The sequence below is a fragment of the Lepisma saccharinum genome, chromosome 2 (assembly GCF_977018435.1).
Source record: "Lepisma saccharinum chromosome 2, izLepSacc3.1, whole genome shotgun sequence".
Lineage (NCBI taxonomy): Eukaryota > Metazoa > Arthropoda > Insecta > Zygentoma > Lepismatidae > Lepisma > Lepisma saccharinum.
This window is the reverse complement of record NC_139230.1, coordinates 165880974-165903531: the sequence shown is the minus strand read 5'-3', so window position 1 is coordinate 165903531 and position 22558 is coordinate 165880974. Positions and strand designations below refer to the sequence as shown.

The 22558-nt window shown below is 35.9% G+C and overlaps 1 protein-coding gene across 4 annotated transcripts in view; it reads left to right on the top strand.

Moving 5' to 3' along the window:
* The window catches only part of HUWE1 (HECT, UBA and WWE domain containing E3 ubiquitin protein ligase 1), a 286413-nt gene that overhangs the window by 91418 nt on the left and 172437 nt on the right, over positions 1-22558 (top strand). For all 4 annotated transcript variants that reach the window (XM_083117661.1, XM_083117662.1, XM_083117659.1 and 1 more), the window contains exons 15-21: positions 1222-1467; positions 3607-3804; positions 8969-9199; positions 11062-11225; positions 13057-13179; positions 15448-15679; positions 21326-21448. In XM_083117661.1, the coding sequence (XP_082973787.1) occupies positions 1222-1467; positions 3607-3804; positions 8969-9199; positions 11062-11225; positions 13057-13179; positions 15448-15679; positions 21326-21448 (1317 nt within the window). The remainder of the gene's footprint in view (positions 1-1221; positions 1468-3606; positions 3805-8968; positions 9200-11061; positions 11226-13056; positions 13180-15447; positions 15680-21325; positions 21449-22558) is intronic.

Sequence of the window (22558 nt, the reverse complement as noted above, 5' to 3'; positions counted from 1 at the left end):
AGAAGTTTAATATTTTATTAATGATAATATTCAATTTAATAATTTTATTCGCAAAATTTCAAATGTATGATACTATGTAAACTACATAAGAACTAGTTGAAGAAATCATTAGAGTATCACCAATGTATTGTTTTCTGCATTTTCAAGATCTGCTATTTCCCTCAACTTGCATCCAAGGAAGAAACTGATTTTCTATGACAATAGGCTAACAATATTATTTTGATCATTTTGTTCCACAAATCGTGAGATATTTTCATTGGTAACTCCATGTAATGGCTGTTAAAATAGAAATATAAAGGGTAAATGGAAGAGTAAAGGGACTGAAGTAGTAGAATATGAGATAAGCAAGAGCACAATGATGAATGATATTATGGAAATAATGGAAAGTCATTTCACATGAATGTCCATCTTAAAGTGTTCAGGAATAATGATGAGTAGAGGCACATTTTTTGTAAATAAAAACTCAAAATTTTGGTACAAAACAAGTCAATTTCACGTTCAAAGCCATAAATAAAATACAATTTCGGTGTTATAGTGGTGAAAAATCAGTTCAAAAGTGGTGTATGAAATGACATTTTGGTTTTAAAATTGTGAATATAATCCTAAATGTGATTTAAAAACTGTACTTATTACACAAAATAAACATATCCCTTCTTATAATACATCTATGTAGTTACCAGAGTATTAAGTTTGTACTTGTATAAAGGGGTCCATTTTATGCTTCTCAAATATTTACAGCAGAATTAATCAATTTTCTGTGAATTGCATAACTCACAGGATAATTCAAACTTCAGAAAGTATGTCTGTAAATAAACTCAAAATTTTGTGTTTTATAGTCTATATTGCATTTTGCAGTTCATTTCGCATCATTTCATCATAAAGCTGGGGAGGAAATTGCACCTCCCACCTTTCAGAAACATGAAAAAATAAACATTACAGCATGTTATTTCACATTTTGTGTTTTTGTCAAAAACTAAATATGCATGCCTCTAAATTAATGAGACACAAAACAAAGTTTATAATTAAAAGGTATTTGAATTAAAGTATCAAACTATTAATGTATGACACTAAAATTTGAGGTGTTCAAATCGTGCAATATGCAATGAACTAGAGATAATTATTTTTGCAGTTCAGATGAGATTGGTGTTAATAATTTGTAATAACATGTTTCATGCAATGGAATGATGATCTTATTCTTTTATGTTGCAATTGTATTTTCAGAACCTTTCTCATGAGCCTCAGGTGTTGAAGCAGGGACTTATGCTGTTAAGTGAATCATTATACATAATGCGGCCGCTGATATATCCTGATGATCGTGGCAAAATATCCGTGTTACTCCGTGAAATTGCAACAGCTCCAAACCTGGAAGAAGCTTTTACTACTCAATCTGCAACTCCTTTGTTACATGCAATGTGCGCAGCCCATGGCTACATAGTCATGTTTGTCCACGTTTGTCGTACAGGACAGGTAATGAGAACAGTTATTTGATCTATTTGTGAGAGTGTGTGAGTGAATGTGTGAGAGTGTGTGAGTGAGTGTGTGAGTGTGTGTGTGTGTGTGTGAGTGAGTGTGTGAGTGAGTGTGTGTGTGTGTGTGGGGGGGGGGGACAGAAGGTGAACTTTTTCATTGATGTTACCCTTATTTCCAGTCATCTTATCCTCATCAGTTGTTGTAAGATTTGAAATTTGTGGGAAGGAGAGTGGAAGAAATATCCAATCCACACCTGATGCTTCAGTGCCTGCCTTTTCATTGTTCTGCATATTGAAAACTGACACATAATAAGGATTTTATGAGTTGCCTTTATCTAAATAATATCACTTCTGCATGAAGGAGGATAAAAAAAAGTTACTTTGCAATAGTGTGTCTACTGACTGGGAATTAAACACAAATTCTGCATGTAATTATTTACCAGTACAAAAATTCATAGCATGAAGAATTCTTTGTCATAAACATACTAAGTCATTCATGATGGATGCGGTAAACTCATTTTAAAATTACTTACGTGAAATTTCGTATTTCCGCGTTGCACAAGTTATGGTTAAGTACCACGTCGAGGTTCCATCGCCACTCCAGACACCATACCCTTAGTCTTCAAAATTAATAGGACTTAACCATAAATTGTGCAAAATGGAAATACGAAATTTCAAAATTTCATGTAGTAATACTAAGTCATTTTTACATTTGTTTCATGTTTGCCTTCAGTCAGTGAAAAATCATTGTAAACATTAGCATGCTTATCCTTGATTTTTTCTTTGCCAGCAAACAAATTTTAGTCTACAATCTCCAGTTTTGAGTGTCTTTTCCTACAGTTGAGGGTCTTCCAGAAAATGACATGAATTTAAAAATAATTCAAATCCTAAGTAAAACTAAAGAACAAGATGTTACATCAACTCCAATAAAATAATTAGCTCCTCACACACCTAATCCATTTCATACTATTACCAAAAATAAAAAAAACAACGAAAAAGAAGTGCAACTTGAACCACTAATCATAAAGAACTGCTATGATTTTATCATTTGTAATAGATAATGAATTCTCATATGATAATTTTTTCATCTATATTTAATTGCTTATGAAGCCAAGTCCTCGGACTAGAGTAAATAATCTGATCCCCCCTTCCCAAATGAACAAGAAGTGTGATAAAATTTAGTTACGACCTTCAAGATCACAGGGGCATGCCAATTTTTTTAATTTTGGGTAAAATTTCAATTTTCTTCCTCCTTTAACTTTCATTAGTTGGAGGTGCATTGTATAGATTTCACCTCTGCTAAAAGCCCTGTCATTCTGAGGAAAAAATATAATGTCTCTACGACAATTACTTCTTGAGCTACGGTTTTCTATTCACATTGCTACAAGTTTGAAAAGCACCTGCTTGAAAAGTTACCATCTGGAGATGGGAGAAGTTTCAGTCTGCTGAAGGTTAAAATGTTTGCTGCTTTTTCAGGAAAGTAGTGTACAAAGACTATAGTAGTTGATCAGGACTAGGTTTTCATGTTTGTATGTATGCATATGTGTGTTTTCTACTAGATGCTAGATTTCTTGAAAATTCATTTGATGCACCTGCACGTGTTAAAACTCAAGCGAAAAATCCATTATATGTTGTTTTATTCATATTTCGGGAAACTGAAAGACATGTTAGTAAACACTGAGATGTACACAATTTTCTGCGAAGTTATTTTTTAATTTTTGCTCTTATTTATTTTGGTGACCACTGCCATCATCCTTGTTGGAACTTTCTACACTGTTACTTTGCGTGTTTCTGTTGTTTTTAGTTTGTAAATTGTGGCTAGGTACACTGTTGTTGTCTGTCTGCCTGCACCCATGTAATTTACCATTAACACCAAAAACAGGTGACAATGTCTTGTGTAGGTAAACTTTTGTCACATGGTCAATTTTTATAATTTTACCGTATTTGTTTGTAGTACACACATTTGCTGCATATACTACCATATAGTCAAATTGCAAATGTGCAAAAGTTTATTCAAGAAATTTCTGGAAGAGATGAGATGTTAAATGTATTGAATGTTAGGTTAGATAGTAAAATCAACCAATTAATACTTTGAAGTAATTGCACTATTTCCATAATTTTCTTGTTTTCTTTGCAGAGTGATATCCGCAACATGTCAATTAGTTGCTGGGGATCTGAATTTGGCTTAACAGTATTGAAGTCGCTCACAAGACTGTATACAATGCTTGTATGGGAGAGTACACTGCTGCTGGCCCTCTGCAGTGAAGAAGTTCTTCCAAGAGGTTGTGAACAAAGCAAAGCAGACATGGATAAGTTGTTAAGAACAGATAGTAAGGTATGTCATTCTGGAAATATACCGGTATATATACATAAGGGAGGAAAATCAGGGTCCGTAATTATTACAATGTTGCAAAATATTGCACTAAATTATGAGATCGGTAAAATTTAGGGGTGAGCCAATACCGATGTATCGGTATCGGCCAATACCAGGGGTATCTGTATCTGTAAGTATCGGTTGATATTTTTGCACCAATACTAGCTGATACCATTGTTTTTGAGTCACTAGAAGTGTTCCTTTTCAAAGGTTCGTTCACCTTTTCCAACTTACTTTTGGTTTTGAAAAAAAAAAATAGTTGTGCATTTCTTAAGTGAATCTGTACTCAAGTTTCCTTGAACAGCAAGTATGTGACACAAAGATCCATATGCAGATCAAACTCATGTGCAAATGAAGGTAACGTGAAATTATCCCCATAGGAGTTTGCTGCTTCTGTTTAGTTGTCTTTGAAGTCTACCAGGCTTTGTTCGTACAGATGCGGTCTCGTGTAACAATAACCCCAAAGAGGTTCTGAAACCCAATGATGCAAGTGTGGGTAATCCTTCCACTTTCCTTCCTTCAAATTGAAAATAATTTCTATGAGCAATTGGAAGGGCTTGCCATGGGAAACCCACTATCAGCTCCCATAGCAAACATAGTAATGCATTTGGCTGAAAAAAGCATACTCCAAACTCCGAAACTCAAATTCATCAGATATGGACGATATGCTGATGACACCATAGTCATATACAAAAAATCTGAAGAGATCAACCTGTTGTTGGAAAAACTAGATAGCATCCACCCCAGACTAAAATTCACCATAAAACATGAAAAGCAGGGCAAAATCAATTTCTTGGACCTCACCATCAGCCGCGGGGGAAACAAATTCACAACCACAGTTTTCAGAAAACCAGATGCAGGCAACCAATATATCCATGCACTATCCAACCATCCACCCAAGCAAAAGGCCAACGTATGGCCTGAAGAGCCTTCTCCTGCTGTTCCAGAGAAGAAGACCTGAGGGACGAGATAGCCATTATGGAACTGGCACTAAAACATGGATATACTGAATGTCAACTCTCCACATTGTGCAGCAAAGCTGAAATCCAAGTCAGACAACCTGCTCCACCATCACAACCAGATCCCAGTAACAAAACCAAGTGGTTTCCTTTCCCTACCATCCTACCACATCCAACCGCCTTACCAAAGCCCTCCGCCCCTACAACATCCAAATAGCACACAAACCAACCTCCAAAATAGCTGACCAACTAAACAAACATAAAGGGTACTTCCTCTCCCCCTTTTACAATCCAGGCATCTATGATGCTGAATTCGAGTGCAAGGCTCATTACATCAGCAAGATCCATCAGGCCCATCAGTGAGAGAATTCAGCAGCACCTATCAAATCCAAAAACTGCCCAACCCACTACCGTACTTGCCAAGCATATCAAATTCCCCAATCATAAAATTGAGAAAGTACATGTCAAATACAAAGCACACACTCCAATAGACACAAAAATTAAAAAAAACCTACGCCATCATGCACTACAACCATGAACTGAACTCAGTGGCGTAAGCAAGGGGGGGTTACGGGGTTTAACCCCCCCCCCCTTGAGCTTGTGAAATGTTATAAAAAATGCTGTGAAAAAAAAATAATTAATTGCCCAACTTACCACAGTCAAAGATCTAGGACAATACTATTACTATCACTACTACTACTAATAATAATAATAAAAATAATAATAATTTGAATTATTATTTCCATGCAGCACGGAGAAAAGCACAGCATTCCAAACACATGCGTCTTTCAGAGAGAAAGCCTTGAAAATTAACAAGTTTTCTTGAAAACAAAATATGAGAGCAACTATGATTTAAAAGAGAGAAAACTTGTTTTGTATCTCAGTTGCAACAATGTTCAATACACTGGCGTACGCAGGATTTTTTTTTTCGGGATGGGCTGAAATAGTAAATGTGGACAGCACATGCCTTCGTTTTGGAGGGCAGGATGCATAATAAAATATTTCGTATTTTTCGAGCTTTTCAGTCTATTAAAATTGTATTCAAAGACAAAAATGGTAATCGGGACTCACTTTAAAAGATGTTTCGCATTTACACATTTTGATTTTTTAAAGTTCTTAACGGATTTTTATTTGAAAATTCTGATTTTCTCAAAATTTCGGTAGGAGCTGTAATCCCATCAGCCACCCCTCTACGTACATCATTGTTTAATGAACATGTATTTTTTTGTGTGAACAATGAGAATTAACTAAAGAAAGTTCTTGGTTCGTTGTAAGCTGCTAATGTATAGACAAAGGATAGGCGGACAAGAACAGTCACCAGTCCGCCGCCTTCCCATTGTTTACCGCAGCATGTTTGAATGTCTCTCTTTTAAAATGTCTCACCTTGTTGACTAGACATTTATTCAAACGACAATAAGCTTAACTATTGTAAAATGTTTTGTTGGTAAGAACAGAGAGACAATCCAGATGTGAATTATCGGGGCCATTTATGAGGGGAAGAAGCCGGAAAAATTCCAACCAATTCCGGGAATCGAACCCGGATCTCCCGCGTGGTTGTCAGACGCTGTACCAGCCACACCACCGCAGCTCCTTGGATGAGTTCCATACTTTGATTATTTTAATTTATTTTAATATATTTTCTTGTTTTTATGGATTTTCTTCACACTTAAAATGTCTCACCTCGTTGACCAGACAATTATTTCGTAACAAAGAAACAAAAAAATGCTCCCAGAATTTGATAAAAATCGAATGACTAGAAAATGATATTGCTCTGTTGCTTTCGTAAATACTATATTTATGTACATCTCTAGTACTTAATAGTAGTAGTGGTATTAGTAGTAATTCAGCTAATTAATTATAAGTATTATTAATTAATTGTGATTATTATTATTATTTAATTAAAGTATAATAAAATAATGATAATGTGAATTTGGAGAAAGTTTTTGAAATAACCCCCCCCCCCCGCTTGATAAAATCCTGCGTACGCTACTGACTGAACTGAACATAGATAGTGGTCAGGCACACAATGCCTGGCTTCTGTTACTGCAGCAATTAACACTGGTGAACAGCAGATGACATATACGCAGACATACAGGCGACAGCAGCACACCTACAGACTTGTTCACGCCAGTTCGGTACATACCGGAAATAAGTCCTACTACCTTTTTGGCGCGAAAATGTTGCCACGTTTAAAGTGTAACAAATAAAAAACAGCATGCGCTTTCGGTATGCACTTCGTTCTCGCTGTCGCTCCACTGACGCCAAGATATATTTTTTTTGTTTCAGTGGTGAAGGGATGTGAGGTGGTGGACGTAAAAGCGTACGCAATGATCAGGTGTATTTTTCAGGATTTCAATATGTCAATCATCTTGTTTCACATATGAAATGGGCTGAATGCAGAGACAGCAATATCTTGGAAATTTTAATAAACATGAATGGACATTGGAACCAGACCAGTGTCGGAAAATGACAACGTTTGAAACAAACGAACAGTCTGTTACTAACAAGGGCCGCTGCATGGCTTACAGCTTCGCACTCATTGTTTACTTTCAATTCTCAGGAGTATTCCAATATTCTTTCTGCAAATGAACAATGTTTTCGCTTTCCTTTGATTCATCTGTACTACTGAATATTCACAATATTTCTATGTTAAGAAAGTAATATATGCTTTTGGTAAATGCACAATCTCATAGGTTAATTAAATGATACATAGCCTATTAGCAAGCAGTACTATTTATAATGAAAAATAACTCTGTGCAAGAATTAAGAAAGGACAGTGGAGTTATCAACCATGTCATCTTGTAATCGACTAGAGGGTTTGATTTTCCGTGGAGTCATATTGACAATAGTTCGGATTCCATTTTAGTCTAGTCATGATTAGCTTATCTGAGAATAAAGTAAACTTTAAACAAACTTGTTCAATTCAATCGAGAAAACGGAACAAATATTTTTTTACGCGCGTTCCTTCATCTAATAAATGAAAAGTAGCAATTACATTTTTTAAAAACATCCAAAGCTGGATGTCCACCTTAGTGCTTGATTTTGTTGGGATTTTCTCTGTTTTGATTGAATGATAAGGAGTGTTGTCCTCCCAATGACCGAAGCAGGTAGTACATTTGGATGTAATTTCTCTTGAAAATGCGTTTTATGTGTTTCCACATTTAATTGGCCATGCTTGTTCTTGTAGAATTCGGGAGAAAAATACAGTCCATTGTACCCTTTGCTCACTTCATGCTCACACACAACAATAAATAATAATTAACGAAAAAAAAACATAACATTAAAACAACAATGCAACACAAATAAATCAAGAAACTAATGAAAACACAAAACAACACCGCAATAACAAACACAAGCAGAGGGATTTCAGAGCGAGCTTTTCACCCTTGGAACGTCAATGCATTAAAAACCACAGAACGGAAAGGGCATTGCAAGTGGTGGCAACGCTGCACCCTGTGTTGAGACCTCTACCATCCAGCAGATGACAGAGAATCAGAGCTTTAGCTTAAGAGGGCCAGCTTCCTGCCTCACCTCACCCCTCCATTGCACTACCCCCGCACTTGCCTATGAACTGATGTGAAGCGCTTCCGGTATGTACTGAACTGGGCTTAATAGACTTATGTAATTGCAAAACTATTGGTAATAATATCTAGATAAGCGAAATCAAACTACAGAGAAAATTGACGTCTGTGCTCTAGAAGGAATTCTAAGCGTATGTAATTTTTCATATTTTGGAATATTGAATTGGTTTTTCAAATGGAGAGGATAATTTGAAAAAAATTGCCCTTACGGGTGCCAAAGGTCCAGTCGAGCCTTAAATGAACCAATGGATACATTCTGTCATATTTCTTTCTAATGTTAACAACTATTGCCTAATTTTTCTTTTTATTTTGTTTTCAGCTAAAGGATTAGATACATTAAAATATGCGAGGATTTTAGTAACTCATGTTATGTGCAATAATTTTTGCTCAATTAATGATCATGTTTCAGAGATTTGCATAAATAATGACCAGGACCAGTAGGAGTTTGTGCATTAACCATTTGTCTCCATGTTGTCAAAGTAGGAGATATAATAATTAATTGTTTTACAACACACATTATTTTAATTATGGTGGAATTTATGAGAAGTAGATTTTTACTAATTTTTTTTTTTTCATGTTCTACAGTCCAATTTGGAAGCAGGAGTAGAACCAGGAAATGGTGTAACATCAGCCATGGAAGCTCTTAGTACTGATCCTCCTGTAAACATGGAAGTCGATGGTGAAGGAAGTTCGAGTGAGAAGAAAAAGGAATCCCGTGGTCCGACTGCTCAACAGTTGAAGTACATCAAACCTCTCTTGGGAGTGTCTTCTCGTTTGGGTCGTGCAATAGCTGAATTTTTTGGTCTTCTTGTAAAGGTAAGCGGACATTTGAATTTGTGTTTTTAAGTCCATTTTATGCACAGATAGGCTAATCATGACTGGACCTACAGCTTTAACTGTGATATTCCAGCATCACATGGCAGCAAGTAATGCACCTTTTCTTGAAAACTACACATGATATTTCAGTTCTCTTTGTTGTTCATTAGTATACATATCGTATCAATCCCTAAGATTATATGTTTATTTTATAAAAGCCTCTCTGAATGCTTCATGTTGACCAGGGCATTCACTTGTTTTTCTCAGTTGTCTCAACCTCTGAGGCATGTAAACAATGCACAGTGTTGTGCTATGCAAACCTCCTGAGCTATTCAGGAAACAGGTAGTTTCTTCTGCCTATGGAGTCAGCGGTTTGCATAGTGGCAATTAAAAACACGATTCGGCATGGAGGAAGAGCTCCATGGCCTAGGGAATATAGAGGTGAGACAAGCTGAGAGGTGACGGACTTTGGATTGGAATTGAGAAGGGAGTAGAGGTTCGGAGAGCAGTGGAGGAGAAGAGAGACAACGCTCTGGTCAACTGATAGAGAAGCCAACAGAGGACTTAGTATATTTTTATTCATCATAATTATCTTCATTCGTCAGTTAGACAGGTAACTATCCTATAACCCAGCCATGATTCAGGTTCAAAGGTTCAGAAAACCCAACGAGTGACCATTGTCCTTTCTAGCAGTTTAGTTCCTAAAACTTATTTGTACCTTTCGTATTGCCAAGCGTTACTCGTCATGCCAATGACGAGTGCTCTCATCAGAGGATGAATGATGAATAGCTTACATCACCCAGCAATTAATTGCAAAGTTACTGGTTCTGATCCCATCATTCTTTAGAATGATACGATATGAAGGCATGACATACTTGAATTACAAAACAATATGTCCATTGTAACTATTATTAAGAAGCTGAGTTTGAAAAGGTTCTCTGTTAGATTTTATATAACTCCTCAACCGCAGATTTTTTGCTGATATATTTCACTTTTACATGTACTAGTGAGAACAAAGGAACACTTTAATAAGGTGCGACAATTATGGATCAATAGGGACCCAGGGGCAAAAGGCCCAATTTTGGAAATTGGCTGAAATTACGGCTTATGGAAATGTTGCGAATTTCAGTTCCTTGTTTCCAAATTGGGGCATGGGCATTACATATCCTCAAAGAGTGGGCTTTTGTCCTGCTTCCCTCCAAATTTGGTCCATCCAGCATCAATAGAAACAAAATTCTGGAAATCGTTTCAGTGTGCTGGCCTCAAGAAGTTTATCTGTTTTCAATACAACTTGGCAAAGTTGTAGGAATCTAGCACTACTACATGCTACATTTTTCATTAACTTTGGTCTATTGTGATGGCCACAGAGGCATGCCGAATACCATTTTTTTTTAAAAATGTAGATTATCTTCCTCCTGTAAATTTCACCTCCACTAAAAGCCTTGTTGTTTAGGGAAAAGAAGGGAAAAGAAAAACAGATATCATATCTCTACAGCAATTAGTTCTCGAGCTACAATTTTTTTTTTTTTTTGCACTTAGGTGCATGTTTGAAAAGTGCACACTTGAGAAGTTAAGTTCCCATCAGGAGAGGATAGAAACGTATGTGCGAGTCTGCCTGCTAAAGGTTAATGAAAGATACATAGAATAGTAAGAAAGGTAAAACTTGAATTGCATTTACATATTCTGCCACAGCCCAGCATTGTGTACTTTTTCTTAATACATACTCATATCCTTTATAGGTTATGTCCTTTTTGAAATGTCCTCTCTATGTGTATTTAATCTTTTTCTTCATTTTTGATATTTTGTATTTGTCAAACTATTTGGTTTACATTTCTATGAATTTCATAATTTTGTATTTACAGTTATGTGTAGGTTCCCCATTACGTCAGCGGCGTGGTCAACAGATTCACAATCCTCTGTCACTCCCATCACCTGCTGCACGGTTAGTGGCACAAGTTGTAGGCCAGTTACTGGTTGATGGAATTACACATGAACAGCTACCAGATTCACATCATCCAAAATTTAGGTAAGTGTTGTATTTTTTATTTGAATATTTATAAGAAAGGTATAAAAAGTTGAAGTGATTCATACTTCTAAGTTCGATATAAATATTTTTCTTGTGAAACGGTGGTTATGTGATCATTCAAGAAAGTGAATATTTACTCCAAAAACATTATAAGTTATTCCTATTCCTACACAAACACCCCTCCCTCCCTGCACTCTGTATATGTACTTGTACAGTGCATATGTGTTGGAAATTAATATAATCTAAATGTGATGTACAAAGACTTACTCAGTATAGATTGTTGTTAAAGTATAAATTGCTACTACCTGTGTAAATCTGTTCGAAGTTCAATAACAAGTGTGAACAAACAAGTTTCCAATCACTGTTTGGTCTGTAGTAAATTACAAGCATGAATCATCTTGCACAATGTGCTAGTACAGTCATGGACACTTTTGGGTTGTAACGATTCAATTGAAATTTAATGGGATTGTTACAAGCCAAAAGTGTCTGTGACTGTACACAGTGAAATATGAGAACTTCACTACTAAAGCAAGACAAGATTTGCCAACATTGTTTTCCACGAAAGCAATGTGATTATTACTTAAATAATTTACAACATGTAAGTTCTTTGTAGTACCACTTTAGAGTGAAATTGCAAAGTTAGATGTAAACAATGTAGGAAATAAAATCGTGATAGGCAAGACAAGGAAACTCCATCTGAAGTGTTTTTATAATAATTCAACCCAGCATTCTCATTTGAAGACACTTCCATTTTTTACTCTTACATAAAATTACAAAATAGGGTAATATCAGATATCAAGCACAATTCAAACATGTTTGTACTGATCTTTGAGAACTCGGAAGTTTTTCATTCTAAATAAGTTTTAAATTTCACATTTAGAATGTAATAAATAATAGGTTGTAAATTGCTGTCCTGCCACATTCAGTTCAAATTATTAACCTTTAGTGGATGGACAGGAAGCCAGCTTCCACACATGGAAACCCATTCTGGAAAGCACTATGTGGCAGCAATTAATGTGCCATTTCTTCAAAACTGTACATGATATTTCAGTTCTTTTTTGTTCATTTGTATACATGTGAAGGTATGACATACTCAAATTAAAAGACAATATATGCATTGTTACTAGTATTAACAAGCAGAGTTTGAAAGAGTCCTTTGTGTTAATCTGAGTATTGTGGGATAGATCTAATAAAATGGGTATAACCACATATTTATGGTGAATAAAAAATTCAGATATTTGTACAAAAACTTGGCATATTTTAGGATCAAAAGTTGTATATAAAGTGGCATTTCAGTGTTAAAATGGTGAATAAAACCTAAATTTGAATTATAATAAACTACATTTATTACACAAAATTAAAATTTCACTTCTAATAGCACATATATACTGGGTGGTCCAAAAGTCCCGGAATGGCCACATATCGTGAGAAATACACATCGAATCGGAAAACGAAAAAATAAGGGGTTTAGTAAGTGAAAGAAAGCTATTCAGTGATATCACACTAGATTTGCCCTGCCCCTTGGGGGTGGGGTGGGTGGCAACTGTGAAATTTTAAATGAAAACCCCCATTTTGTATTGTAGAATCGGAAAGAGGACTTCATTCCGAGTCCAACGAGCTATGAACCATCCTCCTAGCTCAATTAGGAATGGAGATATGGCGATATTAAATTTTTACACAAATTTTTAGACCCCCGTTGACTTGCGATTAACCGAGGGAGTGGTTGGAAAACATAACGCATCCCCTGTTTGTTTACTAGTAAGTGGGTATACAGTACATTGCAATTTTGAATAAATTTATATTTTAAAATTTTTATTTCTGTACATTTCAGATTGACATTTCTGATTTGTTCATTGGGTTTTACATCTCCCATGCTGTTTGATGAGAAGAAGTTTCCATACCATTTGATGATTCAAAACTTTGCAAAGCTTGGAGGTCATTTGGCATTTTATCGGTAAGTATTGCACCAAGTATAAAAATATTCCTATGATAGGTAAGAAATCGCTTGTTCTCCACGTTGGCTGATAACTGGGGATATCTAGATTTATTGGAGTTAGAGTTTATTATCACTCGGAAATAAATTAAATTGTGCATAACTTTTGCTTATGAACATGAAAAATTAGCTGTATAAATATTTCATTCTTATCAGCTACAGGTAGAACATTCATCAATATACCTACATGCCCGACCCTGTGGCCGAGTGGTTAGCACATCGCGCTGCGACGCCAAGGGTCCCGGGTTCGAATCCCGGTCGGGCTTGGTTGTTTGTGAATGTCCATCATCAATTTCATCATTTCATCACTCATCCCCATCTTCGCAAATTAGCCAAGAGGCACAAAACGCGAAGTAAAATAAACTAAATCAATCAATCAATCAATCAATATACCTACATGCACCAGAGTCGTCTTTGTGTACAAATTCATTGGAAAATATTGCATACAAATGCATGTTGGTTAGTTATTAAGCTATAATTATAAAGCTCACAATTGTAAGTAGAAATTTTGCACAAATTATACTATTTCATTACATGTCTAAGGGTTCATGTTGGATATTCATTGTGTGAGAACATTCTGTAAATTCACAATTTGTTCCAACGAAGCACTTCAACATGCGTCATGCAATACTGATGAATGTGAACACTGTATTTCACTTCCAGTGTCATCACTGTGGCTGTGACACCAGTGCCACAGTGGTGATTTGAATCGTGAATACCTTGGAAAAGTGAAAATTTGCTGACTGTGACCAAAAAATGCTTAAAATATGCTCAATCACAGAGAAATAAACATACATACATATGCCCTGACGAAACACCTTAATCGAATTAGTTTCTTCTTCACATGGGTTTCTATCTATTTCAAAAGCATATCACCCTTAGGAAAAAATAGAATACTCAGTCATGAAAATACTAGCCCTAGTTATCAGTATATAACTAACAGCTAACAGCAAAGCATAGAGTTCCCAAGTGAATGGTGGCAGAGGCCACCAAAATTATTAGAACATTTACAAGTAACTTTCGTGGATATATCTTTAGTGACTTGCTTACATTTTATATTATCAACCATGTTGTTTATTCCCTTCAGTATAAATTATTATGTACGAGAAGGCTGATTTGTTAAAGTCTGTTTTATGCTCAGATAAACTAATCTAGACTGGACCTACAGTTCGAAGTGGGATCTAAAGGCCACCGAAATTATTAGAACATTTACAAGTTTCGCGGATATATCTTTAGTAACTCGCTTAGGTCTTATATAATAATTTAGATGTTGAACAAATTTTGCCATGACCTTGTTATGCCATTGGTTTGTTGTATCTGTAAAGTTTATCAGTCCTTCATGATATCAAATTTGTTTTTACATGTAGGCACGTTCTATGAGTTAATCCTGCACTGTACAAGAAGGGAAATGGATTGTTGGAAAATGATATATTTGTGCTTTGAAAATTGTTCTGTTTGAAGTGTCTTGTAGGAATATTTCACTGTTGATGGCTAGAATATTTTTTAGAACTGAAATTGTCCATGATCAATTAAAGTATTTCACATCTGCTTGAACCCCTGAAGTGTGGAATTTTCTGAACAAGTTGCTACTGGAAAATGTTTTTTTTTAGCAGAATTCCATTGAACAAAATTAATTGAAATAAAACACTAGTATTTCCCTGTCTTCTTCTTTTATGTAGTATTTTTTTATATAGAATTTATTTCATGTTCAACTTCAAAATTTAAATAATACAACAATACACAAATACAATTATACAAAAATACAATAATACATATCATGTCAGCATGTATGTACTTCAGGTTTATGCAGAATAAATATTTCTTGCATGGAAGTCTTTGAAACAAGTGCAACTCAATCCCCATGTCGCACAAGCTTAGTTTTTGAGCCATATTTGTTGTTTATTGCATGCGAACTACACCAAGCGAGAGCAGACCACTCTTCTTATGTCTAACTTATAATTTCTTTCTTCTTCCTCTTCTTTTTTCATCTTCTCCTACTGTTTTTGTTTTAACTACAGCTAGCACAATCTCACCTAATGTGAATATTATGCTCGCAACATCGGGGTGAATATATACACCACCTGCAGTTGAATATATATACACCTTCTGAACTGCAATAGTACACTGCATATATACACATCATGTGGGAAATGTAACAAAGATGCTACAGTTTGTGAATATTTTACAATGTCATTATACTTATTGATAACATGGTAATTTATTTTCCAGTTCATTCTATTGGGCCTTGTCTAAGGATTTACTTAGGGAGCAGTGTCCTGATGGTGACTCCTCAGAACTTCCTGATGTAACAGTTGAATTTTTGGATGCCTGGCTCTTGCTGTTGGAAAAAATGGTTAATGCCAAAAATCTTTTTGAAAGTCCACATCTTTTACCTAGCCAAATACCAGGCCAAGTAGAGGACCTCTTTACTCCGTTGATGTACTTAATTTCAGTTCATAAGGTAGGTTTGGTATTGTATTTTTCTGGCCTAATGTTTAATTTTTTAGTATGTCTACATGGATATAATGATTTAACATACCAGAATAAAGTCCTTATTTTATACGAAATATTTGATTCTAGTATATCAATTTGCTACTGTGTTTTTCATTCCCTGAAACACACATACAGTGGAACCCTGATTTTACATATTTTTTAGTGGCCCAAGTAACAACTGCGCAATGTGACTCTTTGGGAGCATCAAAAATAATTCTAACTACAGGAAATAATAATATTGATTCCCAAGGGAGAAAAAGCAAAATGTTCACTGAAAATCAGTGGTGGATTGACAACTTTCTCTCGTGGATGGAGGGTGGTGGATAACTGCTTTTAACTGCTGCCTATAAATCCCTATGTTAACTGGCAATTCATTGCTAGTTTTAGAAGTCTTGAGTAAGTGATTGTCACTTAATGTGAATGTCAAAGGGAAGAGGGGGCAATAGTCTTTATATACTGTAGCGAAAGTGTCCTAAGTTCAGTTAGGTTCTGATCTTGCTAAACTGTGTGTCTAGATTAGCTTATAAGCATAAAAGTTAAGACAAGCTTGAACTTTTTTTTTATTTTTAATGTCAAAATTGGGTGATTGTAATTTACTCTTTAAGCTAATCAGTGATTTATTATTATTATTAGAGTAATAATAACCCTCTGCATCCATAGTTCATCAATAAATAACATGTTTCTTTCATAAATGAGTTGATATTCCTGCCTGCATTCAACAGTGAATAGCAGTGATTCTATTTTCTACAAAACAATGGTTTTGGGAGAAAAAAAAGGCAGTGCAATTGCATTATATGAGGTGTGATTGAAAAGTTCTTAGACTGTGTTTGCAATTTCCAAATGACAGTACTTACAGGTTATTGTGATGTATCACCTTCAAAGTAGTCCCCTCCTGACTGAACATAATAATTTCAAAGGTGCTTCCACTTTTGGAAGCATTCCTGGAAGTCCCCAGTCTTGAGGGTGTTAAGACATGTTGGCGTTTTTTCCTGGATCTCTTCAATTGACTCAAACCACTTCCCTTTGAGCAGCAATTTCAATTTTGAAATTGGTAGAAGTCTGCTGGGTCTAGATCTGGAGAATAGTGGGTTGGAGAAGCACAGGAGTGTGGAATTTGGCCAGAAATTCAGTGATTGGGAATGCACGATGAGCAGGTGCATTATCGTGGTGCAGGATTCAGTTCTTGTATCGTCAGGGTGCTGGTCTTTTCTTCTGCACTTTTTCACGTAACTGCTCTAGAACACCTTTGTAGTATTTCTTGTTGGTTGTCTGCCCCTGAGGGGCATATTTCTGGTGCACAATACCAGTACTATTGAAAAAACTAGTAACGTTGTCTTCACATGCGACCGACATGCTGTGCTTTTTGTTGGCCATCTTTAAATTTACCACACCAGTTAAAAACGCTTGCCCTACCCTACATACACATGTATCCCCGAAATCTATTTTCAACAGTTCATAGGTCTCGGAAGCTGATTTTCTGGTTTTAAAGCAAAGTTTTATGCACATCGATTGTTCTGCACACAAACTGCCAACAACACTACACACGTCCAAACTCAACAGGCTGTAGCTCACAGGTAAACTAAGATATAGCCGTGACCTTTTCAGGATCCTTCAAGAACAAAATAAACTTTATTTTCCTCTCATGCAACCCCTAGAAAGCCTAACCAGTTAAAAGTTGTGGCTCCTGTCTAAGGATTTTTCAATCACACCTCGTATTTAACATTGTACGAAGATGTATGAGACCATGATGGCAGTTGCAGACATCATCTCAATTGCTCTTTGCTTAGACCAATATATTTCCTTCCTGCACTAAGACCAATATATTTCCTTCCTGCACTACTCTGAATTTTTGAGATGTTTATTTGTGTGCTTTGCCACAAGATTTATTAGCAGGATGGGGATCAGTAGAATGTGTGTTATCTTTTAACTCTCTCAGGATGAGGGGTAGTAACATTTACTACCAATGGTATTCCTCTCTGGATGGTGGTAGCTAGGTTTATCACCTCCATGTGGCAGCAATTAATGTGCCATTTTTTCACATTTGCTTTGACAGTAATATATTGTGTTACATTTTCTATCAGTGAGTACATCACTTATGGGGCTAGAGAAAAAACAATCACACTTGCTTGTGCATTTTCAGTAGGGATGGGACCGATTAATCGGTACTCTATCGGTATCAGCCGATATAGACATATTGGTGTATCAGTTTATCGATAAAATTACCGATTATTTTACCGATCCGATATATTGATAAATATCTTTTAATTTAGTGCAAAATTCTGCCATTTTGTTGTAATTTTTATGGATAATTTCCATGCTCTTCTTTCTAAAAAGTAAATGTCTAAATATTTAGTTTCTCTTGCACTGCAGTCACCTCAAAACACACATTTATTAAGGAGGTCAATGAACATTTCAGGTTCTTCAAGGACCATTTCTAATTTTATATCGGATCGGTAGAATATCGGTTATCGGTATCGGTAAATTGTATATCGATACTTTATCAGTATCTGCCAAAATTTCATATCGGCCCATCCCTAATTTTCAGCCAAGACATGTTTTTAGTGGAAAAAATTCATATTAAAATTAATGAACGATAAAATTATAGGCCAGATCCCATGTTATTGTCCAAGCAATGTTTTCCCATAGCCAATACGGCAAACAAGTAGAGAGGAAAAGTTTTCAAGAACAAGTTCCCCATGTTTACTAGGAAGGATTCTGTAAAAGCATAGGTACAGGAGTGTGAATGATAGCTGAGCTCTGTTGTCAATTTTCCATGTGTGTTTTTGTGAAGGGCACACAGACAACTCAGCCACACTTTTAGATTGTGTTCAAACTCTAGGCAAAGCAGTTAGGGACTACAGGAAAACCTCGTTAATACGATATTGGTTAATACGAAGTTCCCTTTAATCCGAAGTTCTTCCCATTCCCCAGCCGATAAGATAATATTTATAATGTATTTCAATATGGATAATTTTTAATACGAAGTTGTTTACAAGACCCTTCGGCAAAACTGGTTTCGCTTAATTCGAAGTAAACATCTGCGTAAGTCTACAATAGAAGATCGAATGTGGAGAGAGCTTGGACATTATTTTAACTTGACCTTGACATGTTTCCTTGTCCTAAGAGCTGCTGGCAACTCGAGAGAAGCAGCTCGAAAAGCCTGCTGGACCGTGACATTCTTAGTCAATGTGCATGGCAGGTCAAGCTCTTTCCCCGCGGAATGCACCACCTTGGAAATATTCACCAGTGCTAGATGAGATATGCAAGATAAGATCGCAGGAATGTTTCAAAATACAAGACGTGTGGCGCCATGGAAGTCTCACCCATCTGTCTAGCGCTGAGCTCGAGATTTAGCAATTTCCCGTGAATGAGCAGTTTTTGGCCTGGTAGCCGACAACTTCCGGTAAAATGTGTGACAATGCACACTCAGCCAAGCCTCTTCTCTCCTTGCTCTCACATGAAAACTTACCTATTAGAAGTTAGAGCACTTGGTGGATGAGACTGCTGCCAAAGTAAGGAAAGGAAAGGTGGGGGAGAGGTCATACTGAACAGGCTTGTGGCAAATTTTATGACATGGACATGGCCTGGAATTTGTATAAAGCAGGAAACTGGAGTTATGGCAAGTCTAAAATTTAGGTAAACTTCATAATGTCTAACATGGTCTTTTGTCAGGGCCTGAATGGCCAAACATATTAAATAATACATTTTTCACACATATATGTTTTCCCTTATGTCCTCCATAAAATACACAACTGAGATTCACTGTATCAGGGTTCAAAAAGGTAAAGTGTTCGCTCCCCTGTGCTTAGCACCATGCCATGAAGGCGTATAGGGGGTGTGGGGGTAACGCCCCACACTTTCTTGATCCGGTCATGAGTGGGGGTGATGTGATCAGCATCACGCCCCTGACCACCTTTACCCCCCAGGGTTTCCCCCAAGTACCCATGTTATTCGACGCTGGGTGGGTGCCGTGGCCATTTCCAACGTTAGAAAAGTTTGAACCGGCCGGGTTCCACTGTACAAAAATTTAGTTAGTATCTTAGGTTGGGGGTTGCCTGTGTGAGAAAGTTAAGAGTGTGTACATGAGCATAAACATACATACTCCTCTGTATTTTTCAGTTATTTTATGTTCACTGTATTGTTAATGTGTAGATGGTGGAAAATGTGCTATTTTATCTATTAAATGTATGTGGTTTTTCCATGAATTAATGATCTCATGTTTTCTTCTTGATATAATGACCAATGGTTGTTTGTGCATACTGTGCTGCCTGTTTTATCTGTGCACTAAAGATAACTTCATAGCAGTTGAGAGACTGTTTCTGTCTTTTCTGTAAATTCTTTCTGGAAATGTGTGGTGTCTGGTGTGTCATTTGCTTCTTAATTCAGCATTTGATACCAAGAAACATTGTCTATTCACATTGCAAGAAATTTTTTTTATAGATTATTTGCTTTACATCAAACAAGAAGGGTTTTTCTTTTTAAAATGATTGTTTGAATGTTCATTATGTGCCAATATGAGACACATATTCATATTGGTAATTTGCAGTTAGATAATGCATGAAAATCTCATTCAGTTAGTATCAGGTAATACATTTTAATTTGAAGTTGTTTACATACATGATGTAATTGAGACCTTATTCATGCATTGCACGTTATAATGTGAGTAAATTGAAATATGGTTAATAATAATAATTCCAAGCTATCTAGAAGTCTAATTAGAAAATGAAACTTTACTGTAATTTGAACTGCCAGTAATAAGTAATCAATGAATTTATTTCATTGCTTACATTGAGGATGAATGGTGGCAAGATGAAATGGAAGAAGGGACAATCATAAACATATTGGGAAGGCAACACAAGCCCCACATAGGATTACAGTGGTTTTGAGTCCAGACATCAGATCTTTGTTAGTCTGCCAATTGCTGTCCAAGGTGTACTAAGTAGAAGATAGGTTAACATTTGGGCATCTTTGGAAAGGGTTACCGCCAGTCACAATGATGACCACTGCTCTAATTCTTAATTTATGATGATAATTTGAGCAGTGGACTGAGTGATAGCTGCTCTGCTTTATCATTTTTCAGGTCTATACCTATCCTATCATATGCAAGTTTTTTCTGGCAGTTGTTTGTGAATATTTATTTTCTTAATTGCTAATTTCCAATTTTATCTAAATAGGGGTCGAATAAATAAAGATTAAGATAAATGAAACAATATCAAGGAAAAGTCATGAAATCAACATGAATTTATTTTGGTAGACACCTTGGATAAGCCAGTTATATTCTTTGTGCAGCCAGATGGACATTTAGCTTGATGTGCAATGTCATGGGAAGAAGCCCTAGTGTGATGTCACTATCCCCAGATGTCAAGTGAGTGAGGGGGGGGGGGGGCAGATAGACAGACTGAATCTCACACTGACTGAGACTGGTTGTGTAAGATATACTCCATTCCAAAGCTGGTATTTTACCCTTTTTGTTGATGTATCACAATAGTGGTAAATATCACTGCAATAAATACAATTGGTAAATCTACATGTACATCTTTATATATATATATATGTTTCATCTCTTAATTATGCAACCTTTTATTAATGGTATTGTATGTTACTTTTCCTTTAGGAGGCCTTTCGTGCTGTGATGAAGTTATGGCTGAGAAGACCTTTCAAATCCTATGGGGCAAGAATGTGCGAGTCAATGTTGACCATATTCAAACACATCTTAGAAGGAGATCCTGTAATTAGGGTTAGTACACTAATTTTTGAATGAACACTTCTGTAATTACAGTGGAATCTTGTTTTTACGTTCCCAGATTTTACACTTTCCTTCATTAAATATTCAATCTCTGATGGTTCCAATATTGCAAAATGTTATAAAATTTTAACATCTTAAAATTTAAAATTAAAGTCTTGATTTTATGTTCCCAGATTTTACATTTTTCTGCATTTCATATCCAATATTTGATGGTCCCAACATAACAAAATGTTATAAAATTTTCCTCAATTTTTTTTTTCTTGGTCCCCTGAAAAAAACGTAAAATCGAGGTTCCACTGTGTTCGAATTTTAGCATGGGTTCCCCCACACCCACTCTTTTGGTTAGGTTTATATAATGTGTACACAAGTACAAGAAACAATCGTAGAATGAGAACAGTTTACCTCAGAGAATTGAAGTTTTTTTCAGAGAGAGAGAGAGAGAGGAAGGGGGGGGGGGCAATATTGCCATTGGTTTTAAGTTTCTAGGTGTAATGCTAATGAAAATATCACAATGTAAATGATGGCAGGTGTAGTTTGCTGGCTGCCATTTTTATTTGGTTAGTGCAGGCCTGGAATTTTTGGGATTTTCAGTGCATATGCTATTCATGCAGATCTAATGTGATTCAACACAATCTTTCAGCTTTACACTATCTTGTTTTTTTTGCAAGGTAAAAACTTACATGTCTGGTGAAAAAGATGCGTCTTTTACACCAGACATCAAGTAAGTATGAGTTTTTTTTTTAGTCTGTAATGTGGCTCTTCTACTTTTTATTCACTAAGCAATGTAAATTTTGTTAACGATTATCTGACAGAACTGCATAATGTTAGAGGTTAGCATAATAACATCCTGCAAACCTAGGAATCATGTGATCTTTTATGTTCTCTTAGGCTGAGAGAGAGAAAAGAAAATAGAAAAATAAGAAATCACATTTTCTTTTCAGAGAAGTGCAGGATGAGATTGACTGTAATACATTAGGCAGAATTTCTCTAGGCATTTCATAGTGAAAGTGAAACTATCAACCAGAGGAGAAAATAATGTGTTTTGGTAGTGAAATTTTAAGATTTAAGAGCATTGCCCCATGGATTATGCTTTTATTGCAA